Genomic DNA, 26,240 nt, shown 5'->3' on the forward strand with positions numbered 1-26,240 from the left:
CGCCCCTCCTCCCGCCGCCCCGGCTCCTTCCCCCCCCCTTCCCCCAGTCCCCGTCCCGGTGCGGCGCGGTCCAGCCGAGCGGCCACCAGGAGCCTGTCACCTTCATCAGGGCCGGCCCCGGCGGGACGTGCGCGGCGCCGCCGCCGCCATGGTGCTGATCAAGGAATAGTGAGTGCGGGGAGCTTGCCCCTTCATCGCCCCTCCGGTCCCCTTCACCCCTCTGGCTGTGTCCCGGTCACCTCCGGTGGCGCTCGCCCGGGCCTGGCACGGTGGCTAGCCGCGGAGGGCATCCCGGCCTTGTCCTGCACTGCGGCCGGCGTCGGGCCGCGGAGGCGGGGGAGGCGTTGAGTGAGGGCCGCGGCGCCGGTGGGGGCGGGAGTGAAGGTCACGGCGGTGGCGGGGTGAGGGCGCCCCGCGAGCTGCCGGCAGTCCCCTCCGCTCGGGCTACCGGCGAGCATCGGCCTCCCACTCTGCCCCCTCAGCGCACTGCCGCTGCGGCTCTCCGGCGCTTAGCCAGGCGGCTTAGAGAGCCCTACGGTTAGCGGTTCGGTTTGTGCTTCTTTTGGCCTCTCCGGCCCCTTGTCCTCGCCGCAGGCTCCGCACTGTGTGCGTCGGTGTGCTCGGTGGCCCGGAGGACTGGTGGCCTTGCCACAGCCGGTTGCTGAGCGCGTATCCCATCTGGGAGACACCGGGTCAGTGCTACGGGGTGAAACAGCTGCGTCTTGCCCCCTTCTTCTTGTAACGGGCAGAAGTAGCGAGCCTGGGTTTGCTCCCCTTCCTCTCCTTTAGCTGTCTAATTTCCAAGAGCCAATATGCCAGAAATAAGATAGCTCCGAAAAAAAAAATATTGTTTTTCTATGGAAACCTCACCATGGAGTTCTTCCCTGAGGCTGATGCGGTTGTTCTGCGTGGTGATGGGGAAGAAGGGGTGGAAAACAGGCTGGACCGTCTGTCGTGTGTGTATGTAGCTATTAGTCACCTCGCTCCGCAGGCTTTCCTTCGGCTGCCCTCTGCTTTTTAACGTGGTATGCTCTTTTGGACGGGTGCACTTTGGATAGCTGTCATTGAGCTTTGAGTCCGACTGCACCTATTTCTTTCCTGGGTTCTTAAGGTTAAATTAGGCTCATTGTATCCTTTTAAACTTATTCGTAACGATGGGAGAAGCTTTTTTGGTTTGTTTGTTTGTTTAAGTATTTTTTTTCTTTACCTTGTAGAAGATAGCAGTTATCTCTACAATAAAGTGGTTTTTCAGGTCTTCTCTTAGACACATTTACCTACATGATGGTGTCCTCTTTATAGCAATCACTTTGTCAGGTCACAGATCATGTTGTGGATTAAAATATTAAAACTGTGTTGAGGGTTGTTCAAATCCTTGTAGCTGTCTTTAAACTTGATTAACTTTTTTTTTTCCCCAGCAACCTTTAAACCCTTGCTATTTTTGTCCAACAATAGGGGTGTAGAATTTAAGAGCGGCAGCAGAGCTGAGCTTTGTAACAGAGACACCATTACTTTCTGTGGTGTTAAACTGGCTGGCAGATAGAAACCTATGCAAAGTGCTTAGTCTCAGATGCATGAAAAGATAATTAACTTTTTTCAATAACATCTGTTTAGTTGATGTTTTCCTATGAATTTTAATGAACTTCTATAACACCTTTCTGGTTTATTTCTATTCACCTTCATGTATCTTTTCTGTGCCTCTTTTTACAATCTCTTGCCCTGTACTGCAGTAAAGCTCATTTGCTGGCAAACTGTGCTACCTATGAGGCATCTCATAAACACAGGAATATGTATTCTTTGGATTTTCAGGCTTCTGAGAGTATGAAAGGTTCATTTTGATGAGCATCACTTCCAAAAGTCATTTTCTTTAATGCCATTTACCTCACTACATCAGCACACTGCCTGTTTCAGAAACAAAATGTGAAATGTAAATGTTAAGACTAAAGGTTAAAAGACCAGAATTAGGAAAAAAATGTCTCTTGCAGGTTTCCATTTCTGTTTTCAGAAGGGTCACCAAATATTTTAAGTCTTGTCACTGGCCATATTGTCATGTTTCTTTTCTCTGTGTCTTTACTAAGACATACATGGGTCTGGGACAGTCAAGGGTGCTACTGTACTTCAGAAATGACCATTTATTTTGACTTCTTGGGATTCCCAACTGGCTCCAACATTCTGAGTTGTATTGCTATACTGGTTCTGGCATAGATCTTCCTTAATGTTGTGTGTGAAAGTTGCCCATTTTGCTTGCTATCTTGAGATGGATTTTAACTAAATCTCATGTTTGGGAAGCAGTTGTTTAAAGCATATAGAAACAATTTGTTTTGATGTGACCTGGGTACTTGAAGTACTTTGCTATTATTGTTTGGTTAGTTATGGTTGCCCCACCACTGCATACACCTACCTTCCCAGCTGTATAAGAGTATATAAGTGAGCTGTAACTGCATGTCATCTGAACAGACTATTCTTTCATCTTTGTGACCCCTTGTCACATACTCCATACTAAATCCAGTGGGTATCATTATGTGCTCCATAAGTATTTCAGGAGGTGTTACAGAAATAGAGCAATATAACAAAAACCTGATGTCACATCTTTTATTGTCAGGCTGCCTGTATCACCTTTTCTATGCAGCTTCTTGAGCTGATGACAGCTGCTTGTGCAGTGACAGCTTTAACATTTACGTCTGGTGTCCTATCAGTCTTTGTGACTTATCTTTCAGTTCTACCTATCTGTGGTACAGATAAACTGCATGAGTTTGTTGATTTGGTTTCAGGGTTTGTAAATGCTGGTTAAGGTTTTGTTTGCTCTCTTTATTTGGATTTAAACTGCATCGGAAGACCTTGAGGAGAATCAGAGTGTAGAGACTCGCTTCCCTTTCCTGTGAAGTGACGATAATGACACCGACCTTCTCTGCAGCTGTACTTCCCTTTGCTGTCATTTGAAGCAGATTTTAATTTAGGAGAGATCTTGAGTTTCCTCAGCATTTTCAGGCCAACCACATTGTGTAATGTCTCATCAGTTGATCAGGTTCTGTCTCAGGAATCTTTGTTTCGTTTGCTGCTTCTGTGAAGGTTTTCCTCTGGATCCTCTCAAGTAGTTTTCCCTCCTACTTCTTTATCAACTACCTACCTACAAGTGTTAGTCATCCCCCACATTCTTGGTTAAATGAGTTGTAAACTATTTAACTTCTTCATGTTTGTATCTCTCTGTTCCTGAACATTGGACTCTGAGATAATATTCAAATCTAGCATCCTGTGGTTTCCTAAATGGAGTTTCAGTAATGTGCACCAATCTTTTTCCAAAGCCGTTGTTTTTTCCCCAGTTCTTGGAATTTTGCCTTTACTTGCTCTGTTCCTCCTTCCATTCATATCACAGCATTACCCAGTTAACTATCCCAATGTCATGCTTGATGGTGTGATTTGCCTGTGGAAATCCATATTCTGTTTTTCGTTCCTCCTTATGTGGGAAATACTATACTGAGCTGAATGAAAGGTTCTTTCCTATCTTGCCTTCTAGCAGATATTTTTAGGAACCAGTATATTATGGTGACTAGAGTGATTGTAATTCAGTATGTCCTACTAGTAAGTGACATAGGCACTTCCACAAATTGATCAAATCCTATCTTAAAATCAGTTAGACTACTTGTGTTTGGCAAGAAATCCCATAACTTAGGCATGCGTGATGTAAAGTACATTTGAGAGTCTTAAATCTGCTGCCTAATGATTTGTATTCTGTCTGGAGATGTTCTGTTGTAAGACACAGCCATTGTTCCATTCCCATTCACTTTCACACCATTCTTGACTCTAATGCTCTGTATCTTAACTCTTTTATATCTGTGTTGTCTTCCAAGGTGTAAAGCCTGGTCTAGCTACTTTCTTCACAAGCTTTTTCCCATCTCCTACCATCTTTTCAGCCTTCCTTCATTTGTTCCATATCCTCTTTGAGTTGAAGTAACCAGAACTATATGGAATATTCAGAACGTTGATGAATGAGGGATTGCAGTGGCATGTAACTGTCTTTGTGTTTCTGTGTATGATGTTCTAGTTTCTGATGTTGTGTTTACTTTTGAACTGCTGCTGATCTGGTGTTTCCAGATGCTTTTCCATAAAGACACCCAAGATATTTGTTGGCTGTTGCTAATTTAGGGCTCATTAACTCCATGTGTTTTGGGGAAAAGAGTGCTTACAGTGCCTTATTCTGCTTTTGTTGACACGGAACTTTATCTGCAATTCTCAGTAGCTCTTTCTGCAGTACTCTGCAGCCAGCACAAAGCATTGCTGTCATAAGTAATCTTGCATAATCTGCCCACTTTTGCCCCTCTTACAATTTGTTCTTATATCTTGCTGGTAACATTCCTCTAGTGTAGAAAACAAAATTAATTTTCACCAGTATTGCTCTTTTAAAATAAATTTATTAATATATTTTTTTCTGATCCCATTACATTGTAATTTCTTTGAGACTAATTTGCAAAGAATTGGGAATTCTTTCACCCGCAGTAGCTGCATAATTTCCATGTCTGTATCATGTTTTAGTTCTTTGTTGCAACATCATACTTAGTGAAAGCAGAGGTCAAATACTTATCTAGTTTTGGTGATAGACACAATATTTTGAAAGGTCTTAATATACCTGCATTGTAATCAATTTAAAATTCTTTAAATTTAGCTTGGTTCTTGTTGTCTTTAAAAAAACATCATCTCAGCATGACTTGTGGCATTTCTTGCTCTATAGTCCAGTTGGTTGACTTATGTATTCAGGAAACCAAAACATGAAAAAAAAAGACTCCTATAGAAATGGCAACACCTTCCTCTGCAGCCAGCTCAGAGAAAACCTTCTGTGTAGTCCTCTTTAGTGCTGTTTCCTATGGTACAGGACATCTGGGCAGATCGTGGTGTCTTCAAGGCTGCTGAAGCAAATAGTGATGCCTGACAACAGCTTGGAGAGAAATCAGATGTGGCTGTTGAAAGGATGGAGTGAGAAGGAGCATACAGCTGTTTGGATCTGTAGATTTGTAGGCTGGTGAAGTGTTGCCAGTAAGGGTCTGTGAGAGTGATACTGGTTTAGTATAGGATTGCAGTTGTGCTCTATCACATATCGATTCGCTTTGAGGATGTTAGATAAATAGTCTTGGGACTAAAGAGCAAGCACTAGGGATGACAGCATTAGGTGGATGCTGGGAATACTGGGGGGAGAGGAGAGCTGGGTAACCATTGCTGTGAGCAATGCATCATGTAGATTTTACAGCTGCAGGGATAGTTGTTAACCTTCTGTTTCTGTGTTCCCTTGCAGCCGTGTTATCCTGCCTGTGTCTGTGGAGGAGGTAAGTCCTTTTCTTCTTTCTTCCTTTCTTTAGGGGATTGTAAATAAGCTTGTGATCAAAGCAGTCTGTACAAGCAAAAACTGGAAAATGCAAGGGAAATATATAGCAGTCTTCAGGACCCCTGTGAGCTGTTACTCATCCACCATCATTTTGACCAAATAATTAAATTTCTTTAAACCTGAGGGTACTGATTGTCTCTCCTGTAGAGTGCTTTCAGATGTGTTGATTACAAATCTTGACTTGTCAGACTGTTCTCAAGTGCAGTTTCCTTTTGATTAATACTGTTGTGTTGTTTCTGGTTTTGTTTTTCCTAAGATGAAGAGGAAGCTTTAGTACAAATTTAAATTACCCTTTAAACTGTGAACTGTGTTTTGCTGGAACTCTTTTGTTTTAAACTCTTGAACAAAGAGCCCCAGTTTCCTTTGATTTGTGAGACTGGTATACCAGAAGCAAGATTGTGTATATCCTCCTTGGGGCTTTTTAAGACCTGTCTTCTCTAACTTTTGCAGAAATAAAAGTTTCTTTTTGTTTAGGTGAAGCTTTAATTGAGAGAAGAAATACAGCTTTTAATGGTGACAGTTCTTTAGGTTGCCAAACTGCCCATCAAATAGCTGTGCAAAGTCTGTGTCCAATTCCCTGCTGTTTTCTCTGGGAGTTGCAGCTTGCTTTTCCTTCCTTCCACCACTCTTGCAGACAATCTGACCGTATAAACATGTTCATACTAGCAAGGTAGAGGAGGAGTATGAGTGACTGAGTCTATGGCATTTCTGTTATAAGTTATTTCTTCTGGGTGTTTTGTTTTGTTTCTTTTTTTCTTGTGATCCTTGGCTGTAAGCCTTCAGTCTGTGAGCTCTGATCAAGGGCCTGCTCTAAGGGAGAGCTGTGATAACAGCCCTCTTTTTCAAGGGAAAGAAAAGTGAACATAGCAGCTACTGTGGCAGAGACAGCACTGAGCTAGGACGTGGCGGCACAGCCTTAAGCATATCCCTTTATAATTCTTCTCTCTTGATAGAATACAGCTTGGAACTTGATGTGGTGCATTCCTGCAGCCATGAGGCTGGCTAGTGAAAGAAAAGCAATGTCTAAGATGGGTTCTTGTCCTGTGGATTAGTGTGATGTGGCAAGCATCATCTACTGATGGAAAGTGGTTCTCGATCTATGTTGGTTTAAGCATGAGGCTGTTAATGCCCAAAGTCTGTCTGTAGCTTATATGTTTTCTGCATGAGTCTGTTTCAAGCAGTTTAACTGAAGTCTGTCTAAAGTAATAGAGGCACTATGTTTGGGTCTTCTATTGTGCCTAAGTACTACTTGTGTGGGGAAATCCTTGACAAAGAAAGGACTAACATGATAAGCTTTGTCAGGTAAGCAAAGGGTGCAGATTTGCACGTTAGAGAAAGTTGTGGGTAAATGGTCAGGTACTCCAGAGCTCAATAAACAGAAGACCTAAGCCTGAATAACAGGAGCTGTGCCTCAGTGCTATGCCTTTTAGGTATCAAGCCATGCAAAGAGAAAGTTAAAGCATCAGTATACAGATTGTTTCTTTGAGTGGGTTAGACTGGATGGAGCCCAGCATAGGGTTTTTCTGAGTTCTATGATACTAGGATTAACCTTCATCCAGTTAAAGCGAATCCCTCGCTATGCTCTTTTCCCTCCCTGGCTGGCTGTTCAGTGCCAGGCATTTGAGCCTTGTGTGTAGGCTGCTGTGTGGAAAGCTGAGGTTTTGGGCAGTTGTAAATCTGTTGGTCTCTAGCAACCTCGTTGCCTGAAGATGCCCTGGGGTCATCTGTTTCAGAAGGTGTGTTCCTGTCCTCTGGGTCACAGGAGTTCCAGAGAGTTGAGTAACCTACTGAACAGTCTATAAAGTGAAGAGCAGATAAACATCATTAGAAGAGAAGGAATGAAAATACAGGAGAGATCACCTCAGTGTGCTTGGATAGCAAATAGACCACCAACTTGACCAAACTTGATTTCTCCCCAAACTTGCATAGTGTCACCTTGTCCATCAGTGATTTCCCCATTTCAGGGTGTGGTCATTCTCAAGTGGTAGGAACCACTTCTCTCAGCAGGAGGAGGGCTGAAGTTTGCTTAGCTTTGCATATATACTTCCATGACATGGTGGTTTTCAAGGTATGCTTAAGAGGAAAGGTTATTTCCAGCACTGACTCAGAGGATGACTACTGCTTTGGGTTTGTGTATTGCTTCATCTCTCTTCCTGTGTGGAAAAATGCTGACACATCTGTGCATCACTTGGTCACTACATTGCTGTCTGTACTACAAAACAGCTGTTAAAACAACATTGCTTTCAAGGATTTTGTTGTGCATTAAACTCTTCAGCAGGGCTCTAGAGACTCGTTGTGGCTCTTGACCATGTAGCTGCTCATTAAATGTCTTTGGCTAGCAAGAGGACTCCTGACATCACTTTATGGACAATTTTTTGCTTAAAAGACTCAAGAGTTCACACCTTCTGCATGCAAATTGTTTCCAAAAGTCTGATGCCAATGTGTCAGATAGGGAATTAAATAAATTATGGCTTTGAGGCATTGTAATAGAGCTGAGAGTCTTCTGTGGTGTTCTATGATACGGCAGGGATTCTGTGTTCAGTCTCTTCACCCCTAGCATACAGAGCTTAACCAGTAATAAGGAATTAAAATGAGAAGTAGTGGTCAGGGAGGTGTGACTTAATGAATAAGGAGATTAGTGCTGAATAGTTAACCAAGTAACTGCTAAGATGGGAACAAAACTGTGGAACAGGAGCCTTGGTGATGACTAAAACTTGAAGGCTGAGATGTAGGAGTTAGACTGTAGCAGACTGTCTTCTACTAGGAAACTCTGCCAAAATGTGGCCCTGCTCAAATGCAGGCTGCAAGCTGCACTCCTGTGTCATTTTAGATGTTGTTGCAGTACAGGGAGCAGAAAGAAAAAAATGTGGTTGTATCTTGTGTGCTAACCTCTGCTCTTGCACTCTGACCAATGCCAAGTTGCACAGGGCTGGCTTTGTGGACTTGAACAGCCGTGTGGGTGTCTTGCCAGCTGCTACCTTAAAATGCTGGTAGGGACTAGAGCTGTGTGTACACATTCTGCCTCTTTGTGCTTCATATGGGAAGGAGCTTGCCAAACACAAAGGACTTCTATTTATTAGCTGTGTTCAAAGCTGCTTTCACGGAAGTAACTGTTTCTTGAAGATGACTACACTGAGATCAGGCCTTCTGAAAGAAGTTTGGTGCAATGAAGATAAGATGTCAGTTGTGGTGCCACAGATCAAGAGAGATGACTTCTTGAAGAAAAGGTGCTTTTTTGAGCTCTCAGGTCTGCAAGGATAGGTCTGTCTGACACTTTGGGCTTCATGGAGCCAGAATTTGTTTTGGTATTAACTTTTGCAGGCAGATGCTGTGGGATTTGTTCATCGGGACAGTTTTATTTGGACCTTTTCCTCTTTTATCAATGCGATTAAAGGATCAGAAATTACAAGGGAGATTAAATGGTGAAGATGCCAAACCAAAGGGCTTATCCTCTTAGTGTCTGCACTTTGGACCCATGTATTTGAAAAGGGAGAAGGAATGAATGAGAGACTGTTACTAAGATGAATTAACTTGTGTCCCTGGAGGCCTGTCTTGAGAGTTGCTGCAAAGCAAAGCCATTCAGGTGTCCAGTATAATGGTACAGTTGCCAAACTCATGATAAGCTTTCTTCTTTATGAGTGTACCTGTGGCTGTAGCTCTACTAAATCAACTTGCTTCTAAGATTTCACAACTCATGTTTTGCTCTTCTGGAGTATTCTGCTTTCTGTGGGTCATCTCTAGGGAGCTATAAGGAAAACAACATAGTTTATGAAATGTCAGAAGGCAGAGAGCTATATTGCAGCCCAAAATCTAGACTTGAAACCCAACCTGCTGCTGCCAGTGCAGAAGCTGTGAAGCCAAATGAAGTGGCTTGTATAACATGGGGCAGTACCTGCTGGAGAGATCTAGCAAAGCTATTGCTCTTAGCTCAGAAGCAGTCTGGTATGCTTTTTCTCCTGCCCCTGATTAACTGAGACTGGGATATCTGTCCTTATTACTTCAGCTTGCCATCTACTACTCTTCCAACAGGAATAAATATTTTCTTGGTCTTTGTTAGCTCCAGATGGTACTAAAGACCATGTAGCTTGGCTACTGTTTTTGTTTTGCATGGTCTAGCAATGAAATTTAACCACTGTAGAAAGCATCCTTCATTGCTGAAGGTGTTCCAGCCCAGTGCTGTGTTTCTGGGTTGTCACTTCAGTCCACTATTTTACTTTCCCAGTCTGGGTTTCAGTGCAGGGGGCGATGAGAGCTGATTTTGATGCATATACCCTGTGCTGGGGATCAGGAAGAAGGCCTGAACAGAGTTCCATTCCTCTGTAGTTGTGTTTTGCAGGTTTTTGGGGTTGATACTGCACTTCTGAAGCCTGACACTTTGTGGATTATGTTTTCAGACTGCTTCTCTCTGCTGCCTTTAGTAACAGTTGCTATTCTGCTGCTTTCAGGTCTGAAAACTTAACTCTGTTAAGATTGAGTGCTTTCTTTTGACTTGGTGCTTTAGCTTTTTCATCCTCAAACTCTGTCTGCTCACCAAACTTCATTGGAGAGACCTGTGTGAGTTTTCCTCACTTGATCATGTTTCTTTTGAGCTGTGCTTTCACTTTTTTTCCCCCTCACAGAGACAAGTTGTATTAATCTTTACGAGAATGTTCTCTTCTGCACACATTCTTGATTATATTTTGGCTCTTCCTTGTGAAACATTCAACCATGCTTCTTTTGAAAGAGGTTGTTTAGTATTAAGTAGCTTGAGTTTGATGCTAATGGGAAATGATCTTATGGTAAGAATTTCACTGCATGTAGAAATTCTGTGTTCTCCCTGTTAGCAATTTAAGGTTATGGCTAAGAGGAACTGTGATATAGAAAAAAGCCCAACCCAAAAGCAAAGCTAGCAGGGGAACAGTGGCAGCATGGATCAGCTGGTCATCTGGGACACAAGTTGGTTCAGTTATTTCATTAAAGTTTTCAGGATGGATTTAGTTATGTGGAAGTAAAACATCATTTGGGATTGGATGAAGACAGCTGGGAAGGAAGAAAAGGCTTGGTTGTAGAGGACATGACAGACAGGATTTGAAGTAGGTTCAGAAGGAAAATGGATGTTCACTGAAGAGAAGTGACCTAGTATGATCATGGTGTCAGTTTTGACAAGAGAGGTTTGAGCATGTTAGTATGTCAGTAGACTTTGTCATAAAGACCAAGAAGGGTAATTTCAGTTTATTCAGCCTTCAAAGGCAGCAGCACAGCTGGTGCAAACAGCCTCTTTACTTCTAGCTCCTTGTTTAGTTGTTTTGAACTGCACTTGGGTGATGCTCATCTTTGAGCTTCTCAGCAGTGGACATCTAACAAGTACGTTTCTCTCAGCAATTCCGTGGTGTGCAAGATGGTGCAAGTACCTGTTTTCTTCTTCCTCCTTTCTGCAGTTCTTCACTCCCTTTCCTCCTACCCCCCATTCTGTCAAAGACTTCATGTGAAGTTCTCTGGGATCAAGTACTATGTGTTTGTTAATCTGGGACAGGCAGTGCCTTGTTCTCCACTTGACCTGAACAATTGGGACACCTGTATGCCAAACAAAGTGAAAAACAATGAATTTTGCTGCAGTTTGCATGAGGTCATCTGTGTTTTCTGTAATTGTTGTCCTGACACTCCTATAACCTGTTTTACTTTCTGCTGGATTTGTGTTAGTTTTGATCTTAAGACTGAGAGGGGATCTTCTCAGTGCTGATCCATAGCTAAAAGATGGGGGGCAAGAGGATGGGGCCAGACTCTTTTCAGTGGTGCCCAGCAACAGGACAAGGGGCAATAGGCACAAACTGGAACCCAGGTGGTTCCATCTGAACAGGAGGAGAATTAGTTTTTTTTATTGTGAGGATGCCAGGGCCCTGGACCAGGCTACATAGAGTCTCCCAAATCCTCCTGGGCAACCCACTCTGTGTGACCTTGCTTTAGCAGGAAGGTTTGACTAAATGACCTCCAGAGGTTCCTTCCAATCTACCCTTCTGGGATTCTGTGACTATCCTGTTGGCAGTGCTTTCCTCCTAACTGCCATGCAAGCTTTCTGTATCAAAATGAAATTAAATGAGCTGCTTATCTGGACACAGAAGTGGATGTCTTTTTCTCTGCCTCATTCCCAGATAAGAAGTGTGTCCCTTACTTCTTCTGGTAAAGTTATTACTTCTGCTAAATTACAGCTATCACAATAATGTGTCTTTAACTTCTGTAGTATCAAGTGGGACAGCTGTATTCTGTGGCAGAAGCCAGCAAAAATGAAACTGGTGGAGGTGAAGGAGTGGAGGTCCTGGTGAATGAACCCTATGAAAGAGATGGAGAGCGTGGGCAGTACACACACAAGATCTACCACTTACAGAGGTATGAGAAACTTTTTATTCCCAGAGTTGGGCAGGGCTCCTTGGGTGAGAGGAATGGAGGAGGATGCAGCAGGATTGCAGCAACTGTATAAAGCAAAGATTATGCAAAGGCTGAAAGACCTGGAGAAGAGTAAGAGGAGTATAGCAGCTGCTGATAAGGCACAGCTGGAAATGAACAGCACAGATGCACCTATCTGCCTCTATAAGTGTGGCTGTTGACCTAAGAACATCTGGCTCTGAGCTTTTCAAAGCAAATATGATCCTGTTACCTAGAATTTTCATGCCTGAATTTGGCTAAAGAGCAAAATGCCTCCTAGAATTCAACTTATTGTCAGCCTTTTTTTTTTAATATTCTTTTTTTTTTTCATTATGTAAAGGAGGTTTAGAATAACTTCGGGAGATCACTGTACTGGAAGTGGAGACTAATGTAGATATGTGGAGGTCTCCAGTGTCTGTATTTCAGGTGGTGCTCACCCCATCTCAGAGTGTCTGGGCCACAGATCTTTTTACATGTAGTTCTTATCGATGCCTTTCCTCCTATTTCCAAATCCTGCAGCAAAGTGCCAACATTTGTGAGAATGCTGGCCCCTGAAGGAGCTCTGAATATCCATGAAAAAGCATGGAATGCCTATCCCTACTGCAGAACTGGTGAGTGTGTTGTGGAGGACTGTGCACTGCTGGCTTTCTTGGGGGCACAGGGGTGGGTAGGAGGGGATAAGGAAGGAGGCAGTCAGCAGGAAAGCTGTTTCAGCTCTTAAATCTTGTATTTCTCTTTTCTAAGCCCTTCTGTGGCCAGGAAAAGCAAAATACAGTGCTGTAGAGTTAAAAGAAATGCCCTTGTGCCATGTGCTGCTAATGAATGACAGTAGAAGAGAACAGACCAAGAAATGGATGTTAGTGCTACTAAAGGAACAGATGGGTAACTCTAGTGAAAGGAGTATGTGAGAGATAATTTTATGTACTCAAGCACAGAATAGCCTGGTGAGAAAAACAATAGAATATGCAAAAGGGGAACAGAGAACATGTTGGTTGCCTCTTGCTTAGTGCGGTTTGATGGCAGCAAGTGTTATGTGATTGATACTTGCTCAGTTGCAGGATCTGAGGTTAGTGAAGGTCAGAGAGGGAAAGCTACCATTGCTTCCAAGTTGGAAGCTTGACACAGATATCCAAATCTCATCCAACATGCTTAAAGTGAAGCCTGCAAAGTTTGGGGTGGAGGCTCTGGAAGTTGTGTATTTGCTACAGGAGTGTGTAGTATCTCATATATTCGCTGAAGTTATCAGCTGCAGTGTTTAACCACTGCTGTTTTTCTGGTTGTCTTTGCTGTAGGAACTGCAAATTTGACTTTGCCTTCAAACTTACTTAGTGGTTTTGGCTGTTTTTTGTTGTTTCTGTCTCTGAGGGACGTATTTTCTGCTGTTTGGTAGTGGTACAGTTGCTATGGGAGCTGTAAGCTTTTAAATTCCAACTATTCATGAAACTCAATATGGAAAAAAAATATTTTTTCAACAATTTCCTGAAGGAAATTTGAAAGGAAGTGCTTTAAAAGAAGGAAAAAGCTTTGCAGTGAGGGAGGATAACATTACCTCAGTACTAGCAGCAGTCCAGTGGAATGAGTACTTCAAATACAAAATTTAGATACTGTCATCAACTGCAGAGTAAGTTCTCATTGTGCCTCATAATTGAAGATACTAAAAGTTATTTATAACTTTTCTCATTTTTATGTGGCTTTCTTGCAGCATATTACTTATATTAGCTGCTGAATGTCTGGTTTATTTCCATGTGAAATACACAAACAGTTCTTTAAACTGTGGAAACGGATCTAAGTTGTCTCCAGTAGGTTTTGTTAGACATAATGCCTATATCCTCCTCCTCTTTTTTCCTTCTCCACCAATTTGTGAAGCAAAGGTATGACATTAGCATTGCTCTTAGCTCCTTGTCCTTCTGCTACACACTGCTAAAATTCTGTCTTCATGAAAAAAAAAGTCATACTAAATCAAGTAGACTTTCAAATACAGTTGAAGAAATTTCAGATTTTGTTTTGCTAGAAATGTTAACATTAAAAAAAAACAAAACCTCAACTGTAATAAACACCAAAATAATGTGAGATAGAAAGTGCCCTGTTCTGGGGGCTGGAGCAGAAGGCAGTTTTCATGCGGAGGCTGACAGATCTGTTTAAAGTGTCTGCCAGCCTGACGTGGATCAAGAGAAACTCAGAGGAGTTGCTGAAACCTTCACTTGCTAGTACTGGGTAGGAGGGGAGAACCCGTGTGTGTGGTTTAGGCTGCCTTGTGTGCCTTATCATGTTACTTGGAGGTGTGCTGGTGTATTTTGATCTTGGGTGAGAAGACTTGGATGTTCTCCTGTGAATCTTTGTGAAACATGAAATGCCCTGCTGGCTAACAGCAAGTGGCTCTCAGCCCTCTCACTTGAGTTTGAAATCTATGAGCCAGGGACACAGTAAGAACTAAACTTGATTTGAGTGAGTAGGAGTTACTGGTACTTATGTCTCTGTCTGCCTGTCCCAACGTGACATTCGCATGCTGCTCTCTGGAGGATGGCTTACATGCACATCAGCTATTACATAGAGCCTTTTAAATGTGAATGAAGCCATAGTTGTAGTAAATTGTGCCTTGTATTATTGTTTTTAATTATACAAGGTCATTCTTCCTATATTTCTCTCTATCTCTCAAAAACTCAATTATTACTTTGATATGCATATTGTATACCAATCAATTATATATCAATCAAGTGCTGCAGACTGAGGGAATTTAAATGCCTAGCTGATAACTTTCTGCAGTTCTGCACACTTGTTTATGTGGGAATATATTTGGGTTGTGTACTTTGAGTGGAAGCCTCACTTTGCTCCTTTGAGAGTATGAGCTGTACAAGAGATTGTCCTATGCACTTACAGCATCTACAATAAAAATGAAGTGAGGATTGCCTAGCAGTTAGAACCATAGGCCAGTGCCAAGGAGAACATTGTTTTCTGCAGGCTGACTTAAATATTAATGTTCCTTAAATGTTTTTTAGAATAGCAGTTTGATGTTTGTTCTACTCTTCTAAATGTCAGCATGGCCTGTGGCCAAATGTCAAGAAATGGAGAAGTTCTAACTGCATCTGAAACGTGTAGGAGTTGCTGCTGTAACACCTCAAGTGCAGGCCCTAATTTTGTAGCAAGCTGAGTATCTAAGTTGTAATGGACATTTCTAAAGAGATTAATTTGTTTACAAATGAGGAGTCTTCCCCACAGAGAATAATTTAGGAAGGTGAAGGAACCTGTTTTATGGTAGCTGGTTAGTCACAGCACATAGTCATGGGAAGGCTGGAGGCTGGGAGGCTCTGCTATATAATTACTGCTGGTTTCAGTATTTTGTTTGGACTAACAAGGAAAAATCTCTCCTCCTTGAAGAAATAATGAAATGTTCTTTGAGGTGAGGTTCAAGCTTTTAAAAATCAGCCTCATCTCTGATTGCTTGTTCTGTCCCTCCACCCCAACATCTCACTTTTAATAATTAGCCTTTTGTGAGTCGTTGTAAAAAATAATTTTCAAATTGTCAGGCTGTAGAAGAGGCCAAGACATAGCAGCAGGCAATTGAGGTAGCTGGATGTGTGATAGGTGATATGGGATGATACTGTCTAGAGGATGTTAGACAGGAGACTCACAAAAATATAATAGTACTCCTAAAACAAAATAGTTTCTTCATAAGACCTTCAATGTTAAACTTCAGAACAAACCAGTGAAGTTCAACTTTAGCTTCAGACATTCTTATTCTTGAGTTGAATTGCTAATGTCCTCTGATGGCTCAGGTAGAACAGATGCTGACTGTTACAGGATCTTTAATTGCTTTTCTGTGTTGAATAATTGAGCCTTACTGTCCAGGGAATTTAGTTACCATGAGCAGTGGAGATGCAGAGGGTCTGGTTACTGCGTGCAGGAGTGATGAGGTCTGCACTGGCCTGGAATCCAGCATATGTTTGCTTCAGAACTACAGAGACGTTCTTATCTGCAAGCTGAGAAAGGATTGGCAAAATGCTGTCAGCTGAACATACTTATTCCACCTTCTTATCCAGCTGGCCCAGGTCCAGAGAGCAGAAGTGGCAGTACATAATTAATTGCTGCTCCTCTGGGTCTCTGCACCTCTGAGAATTTCAGGAGAAGGGAGTGAGGTTAGCTGTTTTTATAGGCTTCCAGCATTTTTTCCTCAGTAGTATCAGCAGCCGCCATGGGTAGCTGAAGTTGTCTCTGTTTTGCTGATCGTGGGAGGAGGGCAATGGTTGCTGTATATTCACTAAAGTACTCTATCTCTTTCTTTTCATGTGTTGGTTTCTTGGACCAGTTATTACAGTAAGTATTGTTTTTCCTGGTGATCTATGGAAGCATATGTAATGTCTGAAATGAAGCTCTCTGCTATAAGGAGCTCTTTGGTTTGAGCTGAAGGTGCTTTCGCTTTTGTCATTATATGATCTTATACATTAAAACCCTGTACTAACTCTGGCATATCCACAAACAATTTGTAACCAGGGACAGGGATCTTTCTGTACTACACCAATGCACCAGTGTTCAGCTCTACCAGTGCCTACATAAACTGATTAAAAGAAAGTTAGCTTATACCATTATGTGCCTTTGAGTAATCTGTCTTCTGAATTTGATATTTCCTTTTTACGTGCTAAGTGTTCCACTGGCTCATGCTTTTGTTTCTACTCCCTTGAGGGAAGATTGGGTTACTTTTGGAAGTCCTTTTCTACTCACACTAATAATGAGAAATTGAATTTTCTTTTGCATACTTAGCAGAACTGTGCTGCTTGTCCCTTCCCTTTCCAGTGTCAAAAGCTCTCAGTTTGAATAGTGTCATTTGAAGAGTTGCATCCAAACATATGATCAGTGCTAGATAATAATCCCTTTGAAAAAAAGAATAATTCTGCCTAGTTATGCTGCTCCTTCCAAACTCTAAATGGGGTGGCAGAGATTGCCCTTTAAAGAGAAAGCTATTTATAAACTGCAAATGTTTTGCTAAAACAGTAGAAGGGTTTTTTTTGTCTGTGAGTAATTTGTGGTTTGTCTGACCACACCTATTTAGTGATCAAACAGTTTTGCTACAAGCAATGATGTGTTTACAGGCAATTCTGAAGTTCCTTAAGTCAAACCCTAATCAAGTTGTAATTCTTTGAGTTGACTTCCCTAATGCCTGTCTTGCTAATAAGATAATAAGTTATATATCCAAGGAATAACAAGAAGCTTTGTTTTGATGACAGAATGAGTATATGAAGGATGACTTCCTGATCAAAATTGAAACCTGGCATAAATCAGATCTTGGAACACAAGAGAATGTAAGTACTTGTGTTGTGTATTTATTCATCTCTTTAATGTCACAGTGCTGCTTTCCATGCTAGATGAGAGAATTGCCGTGTGAAACGGTCTCTTTGTTGTGTTCCTGGGTTTGAGATACTTATCACAGTAGCAGGGCAGTGACTCCCTCCTGTGGACTTGTCATGCTGAATGAAATTGTCCCCCAAACCATTGTTCTGTATAAGCACCTTTGCTTTTGTAGAAGCTCTTTTATTTAATATGTGTTTCTTGGATGTGGAAGGGGTGTAGTGGGTGTCTCCATCTCTGTTTGGTTCTTTATGATCTTAGAATGGGTGTGTTCTGTAGTGGAGTCATTTATATTGGCCTGGTACTTTCACTGCAGGTCCATAAACTGGAGCCAGATGTATGGAAGAATGTAGAAGCTATTTATATAGACATTGCTGATCGGAGTCAAGTACTTCCCAAGGTATGGTAGGTGGGTAAGAGCTCCATGGTGTGGGAGGCTTTGTGCTAAAAGAGGGCTAACATACAAACTGTGTTCCCAGGGATGGTTGCAGGTAACAGAAAATGAGAGGACAAGAAGAGGAGGAAGAGCATTCCTTAAGCTATGCCAGTGCTATCTGTGAAATGTGTTGTCTGGCTGTACAGCACATGGAACAGTGTAAATATGTAGGTCTGCAGCTGACTAATGCTTGAATAGAAAGAAATGGCACTGCTCTTTCCATAACAAACCCTTTTTAAACTGCCTATTTTTTGAAGCTGACCTGTGGCTTCACAGTGTATTTTGAAAGCATGCAGCTAATAATTTGTCATAAGAACCAGTACAGTTACTTGAAGAAAGAGGGGGATGTTACTGTACTGTACCAGAAAAAAGCCCAAGTACATAAAAATGGAATGTTGTTTGAATTTTCCCACTTAGTATTTCTGAAACTGTTCCACTATGACTAATTGACCTTTCTCAGTCTTGGCCTAGAGTATTAAACTAGAACTAACACTTACTTTAGCTTTCTTTCCAGTAAAGATGAATTGGTAGAACAAGAGTAGCATCTGGTTCTGGCAGGTTAGGCAGGTACTAAGCTGTGTCTGCAAATACAAACTACTCTGAATTAAATGCTCTCAGAGAGCAAAGGTAATCCACCTGGGGCAGAAGATGATGTTTCCAATTGATCACTTTTAGTACTAAGTTGATCGTTATTTGAGTTTGGTTTTATTTTAATTGAATTTGGGATAGGAGTAGAGTACCCAGCCCAGTTTAATCCAAATTGTAGGAAGGAAATGCTACAAATCCTGTGCAGAAAGAGATGTAAGTGGTGCCTCTTTCTTTATAGTAGATACCTCAGCTCCAGAGAGCACAGCAGAAGTGTTTAGATCCCAAAGAACAATTGGTTATGAAAAAACTATCCCAAGGGGTTTACACATCTCTTGATAGTCTTACCCCAAAGTAGTCCTTACAAAGGTCACATCAATTTGTTACCACTTCTTCACATAGGTCTAGGACACAGCACAGGAAGGAGAAATATTCCTTTAAGAGTGCCTGACCTTGTGTTGAAGTCTGAAAACAGTAGCTTTTGAGAAGGCAGTTAGAGGTTAGTCTTTGCCCACCAGAAACATAAATCCTTTGTGACGGGGAGCAGCTGGGTAACAGTAGGATAATTTCTGTTTGATCTGCCCTGTCTGTCCAATAGGATTACAAGGCAGAAGAAGATCCAGCAAAATTTAAGTCTGTCAAGACTGGACGTGGACCTCTGGGTCCCAACTGGAAGGTAAGTACTGCATGAGTTTGGGAGCTGTGTCAGCTTACATGACTGAAGTATAGATACCGAGACCTGACAGGAATATCCTTTTGTCTCTGCAGAAGGAGCTGGGGAAGCAGACAGATTGTCCATACATGTGTGCTTACAAACTGGTAACAGTCAAGTTCAAGTGGTGGGGTCTGCAGAGTAAAGTTGAGAACTTTATACAGAAGGTAAGTGAGGGGAGAGAGAGGCATTTCACTTCAAATCTGCTTTATCGCCTCAGCTGCTTCTAATAGTGCCTGGAGATAGTCAGGTTAGCTCAGGCAATACAGCCAAGGCCTCTGCCTGCTGTAGTGCAATTGGTTAAAGGTTGCCAACTCAACCCAAGGGCAGGGCTGGCTGAGTGTTCTGTGAACAGGCCACTAAAATGTTCTTACTCTAATCTGTGACGGTAAACTGGCTGTCTTGTGTTGCTTAATAGATCAGCCTGAGAACTGTGGTCACTTGGTGGTTGGTTAGTGAATGATGAGATCATGCATGTCTTGCCCCTGACCAAAATAACTCTAGCATACATGTTTTTGTGGAGAGATAGTTACAGCTTCAGTTATCTGATCCTAATCAGCTGAGGATCTTTCTGGCAAGTCCTAGAGCTCTAATCATGTTTTCCTCTCCCAGTCTGCTGCTTGAAAAACCTGTGTTGAAAAATAAGCAGATGGTGGGAAACTTTGTTACTTAGAGCATGAGTAATTGGTACCCTGAGAAGAGCTTTTTTCTCTGGCAGAGTTCATAACCCATGAACTGCAGCAGGATGCCAGACCTAGGAATCAGTATGTGCAGTTTTCCAGGACGTGCTCATAAAATGCTTACAACTTCAGACCGTGGAGCCTTGGCAGTGGTTAATATTGATGAGCTGGAGCGCTGCTTCCGCAAAAGCAATTCTCTGGTGATGTAATTTAAAGACAGCTCTAAGAGGGAATGACCGTGCTGCTGCAGGATTTGAGATACCTATAACAAAAGCCCTGAACAAAGGAGTATCTTGAATCTCTTTGAGTCCCTCTTCAGCTACATGTCAGCATCAAATTAGTCAAGCTGCTTTTGATGAGAGCAAGTTTCCAGATGTGAAACTGTAGCTGTGAAACATGTCCCTCCTTGATGAGGACTTTTCCAAGAGGCTTTGTATACCCCTGTCTGAGAAAGTTATTTTGTCTAGCTTATCTCCTATAAAATGGAGGTAGATTGCTCCTAACTTGAAGTAGCTTATGCACATTGGTTACCTCTGCTGAAAGGTTTTCACCTGTGAAAACACGTTTAGGTGTTTTTTAGGTCACTGTGAAAGGGAGAAGCAGGATAAGTACATATCAACCTCCAGTTATTAGTGAGTCAAGCATTATGTAAAAAATACTTTTATTCTTTTTCTCCTTTTTTTCTGCACCTTCAGGCCAAAGCATTATGTAAAAAATACTTTTATTCTTTTTCTCCTTTTTTTCTGCACCTTCAGGCCAACTATTCTGCTCTTTAAGTACATCCAACCTGGAGCACTTTATTCAGTCAGGACAATACTGTCAAATCAAAGGAAATTACTAAAGCATTCACTAATTCTGTCAGTGCACTGTGCAGGCTGCTGTCTAGGCTTGATTGTAAAAAAAGAAAAGAGGTGTTTCTCTGGAGATTCGAGGCTCTAACTACTCTGTTAAAAGAATAAAAATCAGCTAGCTCCAGTTTCCAATTGTGGCAGCTACACAGAAGGGTGGGCGAAGGAGCTGGTTCTGCAGTGTACACATCTCTGCAAATTGTTATGATCTGCTTAGATCCCTATTAATTGCCCTGTGAGTAATCTCCCTTGTATGTTCTGTTCCACCTCCTCTTGCAGCAAGAAAAGCGTCTCTTCACAAACTTCCACCGGCAGCTCTTTTGCTGGCTGGATAAGTGGGTTGATCTGACTATGGAGGACATTCGTAGGATGGAGGATGAGACCAAGAGACAGCTGGATGAGGTCAGTTGGAAAAGCAGGGCAGGTGTGGGTTGTGTGAGAAACTCTTTCTATCCAGTACAGTAGAGAGAGGAAAGACTGCTGCATTGTCACAGCATAGTGTGTATTGTCCTCCTGCTATTTAGGTCATGCTGCTTGTGATTTGAATGGTTGCCTATGACTCTGTTGTGCTGGCATCTCCTTCTAATCATTATGGACTTCTCCTTCTGTTTGTTGTTGAGCCAATAAATGTATTGAACTGCAGGTAATGAGGATATGAGTGGCAGTTATTTATTTACTGCCTTAATATCTTCTGGTAGCTTCTACCCAAAGCTGAATGGTCATTTTTGTCCTCATTAGTTTCTCCAAACCTGTTTGGTAAAAGGATTTTTAGCTCTAAGTATAATAAGCAGGTGGGAAGGGCATGTAACAGGGTTCTTACTATGAGAAACAGGAATTTGGTAATAATGAGCACATTGTTCTATGATTTGTGTTCTGCACTGCACCCTTTTCTTCCTTCATGCCTCAGGCTATTTGATTATGGTTTCGTGTACACTCTGTGCTTTGGACAATGGTTCCAGATCCCTAGCAGACCAGATCCCTAGCAGACCAGCAGCTTAACCAGAAATGGTGCCTGCATGTGCATATTCCCAAATACTACTTTGGGATGCTCAGATATAACCAGGCTCTTACATAAAGGAGGCAGCTGAATGTATTCCATACCATGAAATTTTGAGATAATGCCATTGCAAGAATCAGTGTTGAATAATGTTTCCTCTTTCAGATGAGAGAAAAAGATCCGTTGAAAGGAATGTCTGCTGCAGATGACTAATGTGACTTCTTCCCTGTGCACTGTATGTATCAAGAGAGTTTAACAAAACTCTCTATAGTTCTCTGTAGAGAAAATAAAATATATTTGGGCAAGAAGTGATCCCATTCATAGCTTCTGGCAGACAAATCTGTGGTCTGAATTGTTTTTATAGCGAAGCTCTTTCACTGACAGGTTGATGAGTGAGTTTACTGACTTGTTTCAGAAGTAGTCTAAAGAAATGTATGAGAGAAAAGTGTGAGAAAAATGTGTTAGAACATTTTGTAGACTTTGTTGCTATTCTTATTTCTCTAATGCATGTGCTGCTTGCCATGACTTGCAGAGAAACTTTTGTCACTCCTGAAAGAATAAGTTGGACTTGCAAATACTCAGAATATTCAGAGGTTGAAAATCCCTTCCAAACATGCTCAGAGTGTATTTCTCACATTGTTTGTCAGGAGCATTTACTAATGGGCCAAGGCCTGGAGCAACATTAGTACACTGCAGGAAAAGCAGCAAGGACAATTTAAAAGCTTTTGACTTTATTTTTCATCTATTTAATCATGAATATGCTAATCTGGCAAAGGAGGGACTAGCTTACTAGGAAGCATATATGGATTTGCCTTTGGCCAGATCTCTTAGCTGTATTGTAGAGAGCACACTGGATGGTAACTTGCTGAGAACGTTGAACCTTATTCTGCTAAACTGTGTAGTCAGCTTGGGGTTTGGTCAATTTTTCTTAGGCACTGTACAAAAATGTGTAATATTGGAGAAGAAGAGATTGTCCATTTACATAGAGAAGTCTAAGTTACTAGCAATAATTTTTCTAGCAAGGAATCCTAACTATCCTTGGAAAGAATGGGATAGAGCAGAACCACAGCCATATTGAAGACTGACTGTTTCCCTCTGCTTGTCTTTGTTGTGTGCTGGTTGTTTGGCATAAGGGGGAGACACAAGGTGAGGGAGTGTCCAAAGGAATGTCCTCTGGTAGATACATTTTGATTTTTTTAATGCAACTTGAAAGGTTTTTAGTTTCCTCTTCAATCACATTTACTCTAGTTCTTAGGGAAAGGAGTTAGTGGTCTTCTCAGTTGAGTTGTAGCATCTGGACCTTAGTTAGATTGTTTAAATTAGAGCAATGGAGTCACAGAATGGTTTGGCTTGGAAGAGACCTTTAAGGGTCATCTAGTTCCAGTCCCACTGCTATAGGCAGAGACATTTTCCACTACACCAGATTGCTCAAGGCCCTGTCCAACCTGGTCTTGAGTACTTTCAGGGAAGGGGCATCCACAACCTCATGGGGCAACGTGTTCCTGTGTCTTGCCACCCTCACTGTAAGGAATTTCTTTATAGTATTCAGCTTCAGTCTGTTTCCCCTTGTCATATCACAACAAGCCCTTGTAAAGAGCCTCCCCCCAACTTTCTTGTAGCTGTGTTCAGATACTAGAAAGCCGCTATGAAGTCTCCCCAGAACTGTTTTTTCTCCAGGCTGAACAGCCCCAACTCTCTTACAGTTTCTTCCTGTCATTTTTAGGCTGCGCTGGAAAAATTCTGCTCAGAATTAGCACTGAGCTGCAGCAATGCCATTGTGCATTGCCACTGCATGCACTGGCGACAGCGTGTCTCACATTTTGCTTTCTGGAGGTTCAGTCTGACACTTCTTTTGGCACTCTGTTCTTCCAAAATGGTTCTAAAATGTTTTCCTGTTGTCTCTTTGTTTTAGTTTGCAAGACAGTCGTCAGGAAGGCCCGGGGAATCCACACTCTTGACTGACGGACCATCTCTGGATCAAGCCTTTCTATATCAAACCGGCAGGCGATTTTAAATCTCCCATAGCTAACTCTAGTTGCCCCTTAATATTGTGAGCAAATAGACCGTCTGGTACTAAGCACTCCAACGTCAGCACGTGTGCCAGGGAGCCAGCTCCTTGCAGACGTGTGACTTAGGGATTGCTGTATTTACAACTCCTTCCTCCCTTTTTTTGTTTTACATTGTGTTCAGACCAATTTCCACGTGGCCCTGTTTGATTTTTTTCAAGTGACATTTTTAGCTAAAATAGTCTTGTGATGTGGTGACTTAGATTTTTTTGTTTGTTTGTTTGTTTTGTTCTTGTTTTCCAATTTGTTTTTTTTTTTTTCCAAGTGGGATAAACTGCCACCTTTGCTCCTACCCAGCCCCTTCACCATTCTTTGAATATCTATTTGGAGAGGGGAAACTGTCCATATTTTAGAGTGCAAAACTATTCCACAAAATGCTATGCTCAGACCCTTGCTCCCAGGGTAAGAAATCTAGTGGCATGTAATTTTAATACATAATCAGGAGTAGCCAGATATAGTTCTTGGTCTGCAATGAGTCGTGATATGTGGCTTCTGCACGGCATTACTTTGTTCTGTCTTAGCATACATGAATTGAAGACTGCACAGAAGCTGTATTCAGCATCCCCATGCTGGGGCCTTCCAGCACGTAACTGTTGAGTTTCAGTTTAGTGGTAGATGGTCCCTTGGGCCCGTGTAACTGTGTTGTCCTTCAGCTGTCTGTGTCAGTCTTACAAAATCATTATGTCAAGTTGCTTGGCATATGTTGCAACTTCCTGGTTCTTGATTCACTAGGATTTCCCATAATTTACAAAACAGTTTTGACTGCTAATAATGTCATTCTCCCTGGAAAAAAAAAATTGGATGTAGCAAAAGCTGGTGTACAAGTAAAGTCTTGGTATCTGATTACATTCAGGTGCCTGGGTTGGTGGTTCTGCTTAGCAATAATATTCTTCCCATTGCAAGACTGACTAAAATTTAATCTCCTTTCATGCTATAAAAAAAGGCAGCAAAGACCTGCAGTTGTTTTCTAGGATATCTGTCAGTTACTATAGATCATAGAGGATACTGTTAAAAAGTGTAAAGAGCTCCAGTTATTGAATGAACCCATATACTTACTGTAGCTGTCCTTGTGTTGATATCAGCTTTAGACAATCAGATAAGCAGAACAGAATCAAAGAAATGCTGCTTTATTAAACACATATGAGAAAACTCCCAGTTTTCTTTGCTTGTGCTTAAGGCCCAATGTCTGATTTTTAATTTCTGGGTTTTTCTTTTTCTAGTGGCAATCACTTTTATTTTCCCCTTCTGTATCTGGCAGCACTAACATGGAATACTGAATGCCAAACACAGTCGTGGGTGTATCACCACTTTTGAGGAGTCATCTTGGCATTCTGTAATACACCTGACTCCTTCAGCCCTTCATATTCCTGCAAGCAGGAGAACCTGAAATGCTCCCATGCCATGCTGAGCAAGCACGTGCTGGGATCTGAGTGGTTTTCAGGGTGAGGGAAGATGAGGCTCGCTCTGGAGGGAGAGGATGGCGTTTGGTTTCTGGGGAGGGGGCAGTTTATCCCCTTATTTTTAGTTTGTTATTTTGCCTTACTCATGTCTAAGTGCAATAAGCTCTGAATTGTACCAGTAGCTCTGGCAGGCTCTTCTCAGTGACCTCAGACGGTTTTGTGGGGTGGGGGTGGGGTTTGAGGGATTTTTAGCAATCTCACCAGGCAGAAGAAAAAAAAAAAAAAAAAATAAAAAAGAAAAAATGAAAAAAAAAAAAAAAAGAAAAGAAACATTTATTGTAACATAGATGAAGAAACTAAATTTTAATCTATGAGGATTATTTGGGACCAGGATGTTTCATGGCCTCTTCTGTAGCTGTTCAAGAAGGAGTGGAGGCCCCAGTCCTAGTTCTTTCAGTTTAGAGTATTTTTAACTGAGAATTTATGCACTGACTTCTGTTCCTGTTTGTTGGTTACGTTTTGAGGGATTCTTACACTTGAGGACAACCTGAGAATGCACACAGCACACTTGTTCTTTCAGTTTGTGTTATCCAAGAGGCTTTCTATCTGATGACACTAATCGCTGTGGAAGCAGATTGTTACATTCCACCATGCAATCCTTTTTTTGATCCTCTGATTCCAGAGTAAGAGCTTTTACACAAAGCTTTCCTGATTAGTGGAAAAACTGGGGGGGGGGGGGGGAATAACTCCCAAGAACTCCAGCCTGACTATTTCCCCCCCTCCCTCTGCCCCTTGCACTTTTTCTTTCCGATTTAATCCAAAGTGAAAGCATCCCTCAGCCTTGGGATAGACAAATCCTACGAAGACCTTTTAGTCTCTATGCTTGGTTCCTGCTAGTGAGCATAGTGAAGATCATGCAGCATTTTCCATGCTGTATCTTTCATCAGCTTTGCCAAGATCTCCTCAACCTGCCTGGCGAGGTGACCGCTGGGCTCTTTGTCTGTGCCCCTCTCTCCATCCCGTGCTGGATGGGTTTGGGGGGTCAGAGGCAGGTACCTTCCCACAGCCTGAGTCAGGCATTGGCAAGGCTGCTTGTTCCCCCCACACTGCACCTCTGTGGGTTCATCCCTGCTGGGCCTCCCCGACGCGTTCTGATGGGTTCATCGTGCTCTTTCCTTTGGCAACACACACTTTGTAGAATGGGTTAGATTATCTCGTTGTTTCTTTAAATGTGAGTTTGTGCCTTTTTTGTCTCCTAAATCTTCCAATACAGGCATATTGGAAACGAAATCTAATAAAATACTAGACCGAGCGTTGTGCCTCCTCCTTTGTTGTGGGTGCTGCCGGGGAGAAGGGGGGCTTCGGGGCGCCGAAACGCGCTCAGCGCTGCCGCGGTCCGCCCGCCG

At 42.1% G+C, this 26,240-nt stretch overlaps 1 protein-coding gene across 1 annotated transcript; it reads left to right on the top strand.

Moving 5' to 3' along the window:
• Nucleotides 1-36: 36 nt before the first annotated feature.
• Nucleotides 37-26,146, top strand: PITPNA (phosphatidylinositol transfer protein alpha). The gene is made up of 12 exons (XM_064165869.1): nucleotides 37-168; nucleotides 5,282-5,312; nucleotides 11,589-11,734; nucleotides 12,290-12,381; nucleotides 16,074-16,081; nucleotides 16,990-17,064; nucleotides 17,427-17,510; nucleotides 18,730-18,807; nucleotides 18,900-19,010; nucleotides 20,651-20,773; nucleotides 21,534-21,603; nucleotides 23,281-26,146. Exons 1-11 carry the CDS (start codon nucleotides 149-151, stop codon nucleotides 21,579-21,581), a joined length of 816 nt encoding a protein of 271 aa, XP_064021939.1. The 5' UTR covers nucleotides 37-148; the 3' UTR covers nucleotides 21,582-21,603; nucleotides 23,281-26,146.
• The last annotated feature ends 94 nt before the right edge of the window (nucleotides 26,147-26,240 follow it).

Source organism: Pogoniulus pusillus, chromosome 27 (assembly GCF_015220805.1).
Source record: "Pogoniulus pusillus isolate bPogPus1 chromosome 27, bPogPus1.pri, whole genome shotgun sequence".
In the NCBI taxonomy this organism is placed as follows: domain Eukaryota; kingdom Metazoa; phylum Chordata; class Aves; order Piciformes; family Lybiidae; genus Pogoniulus; species Pogoniulus pusillus.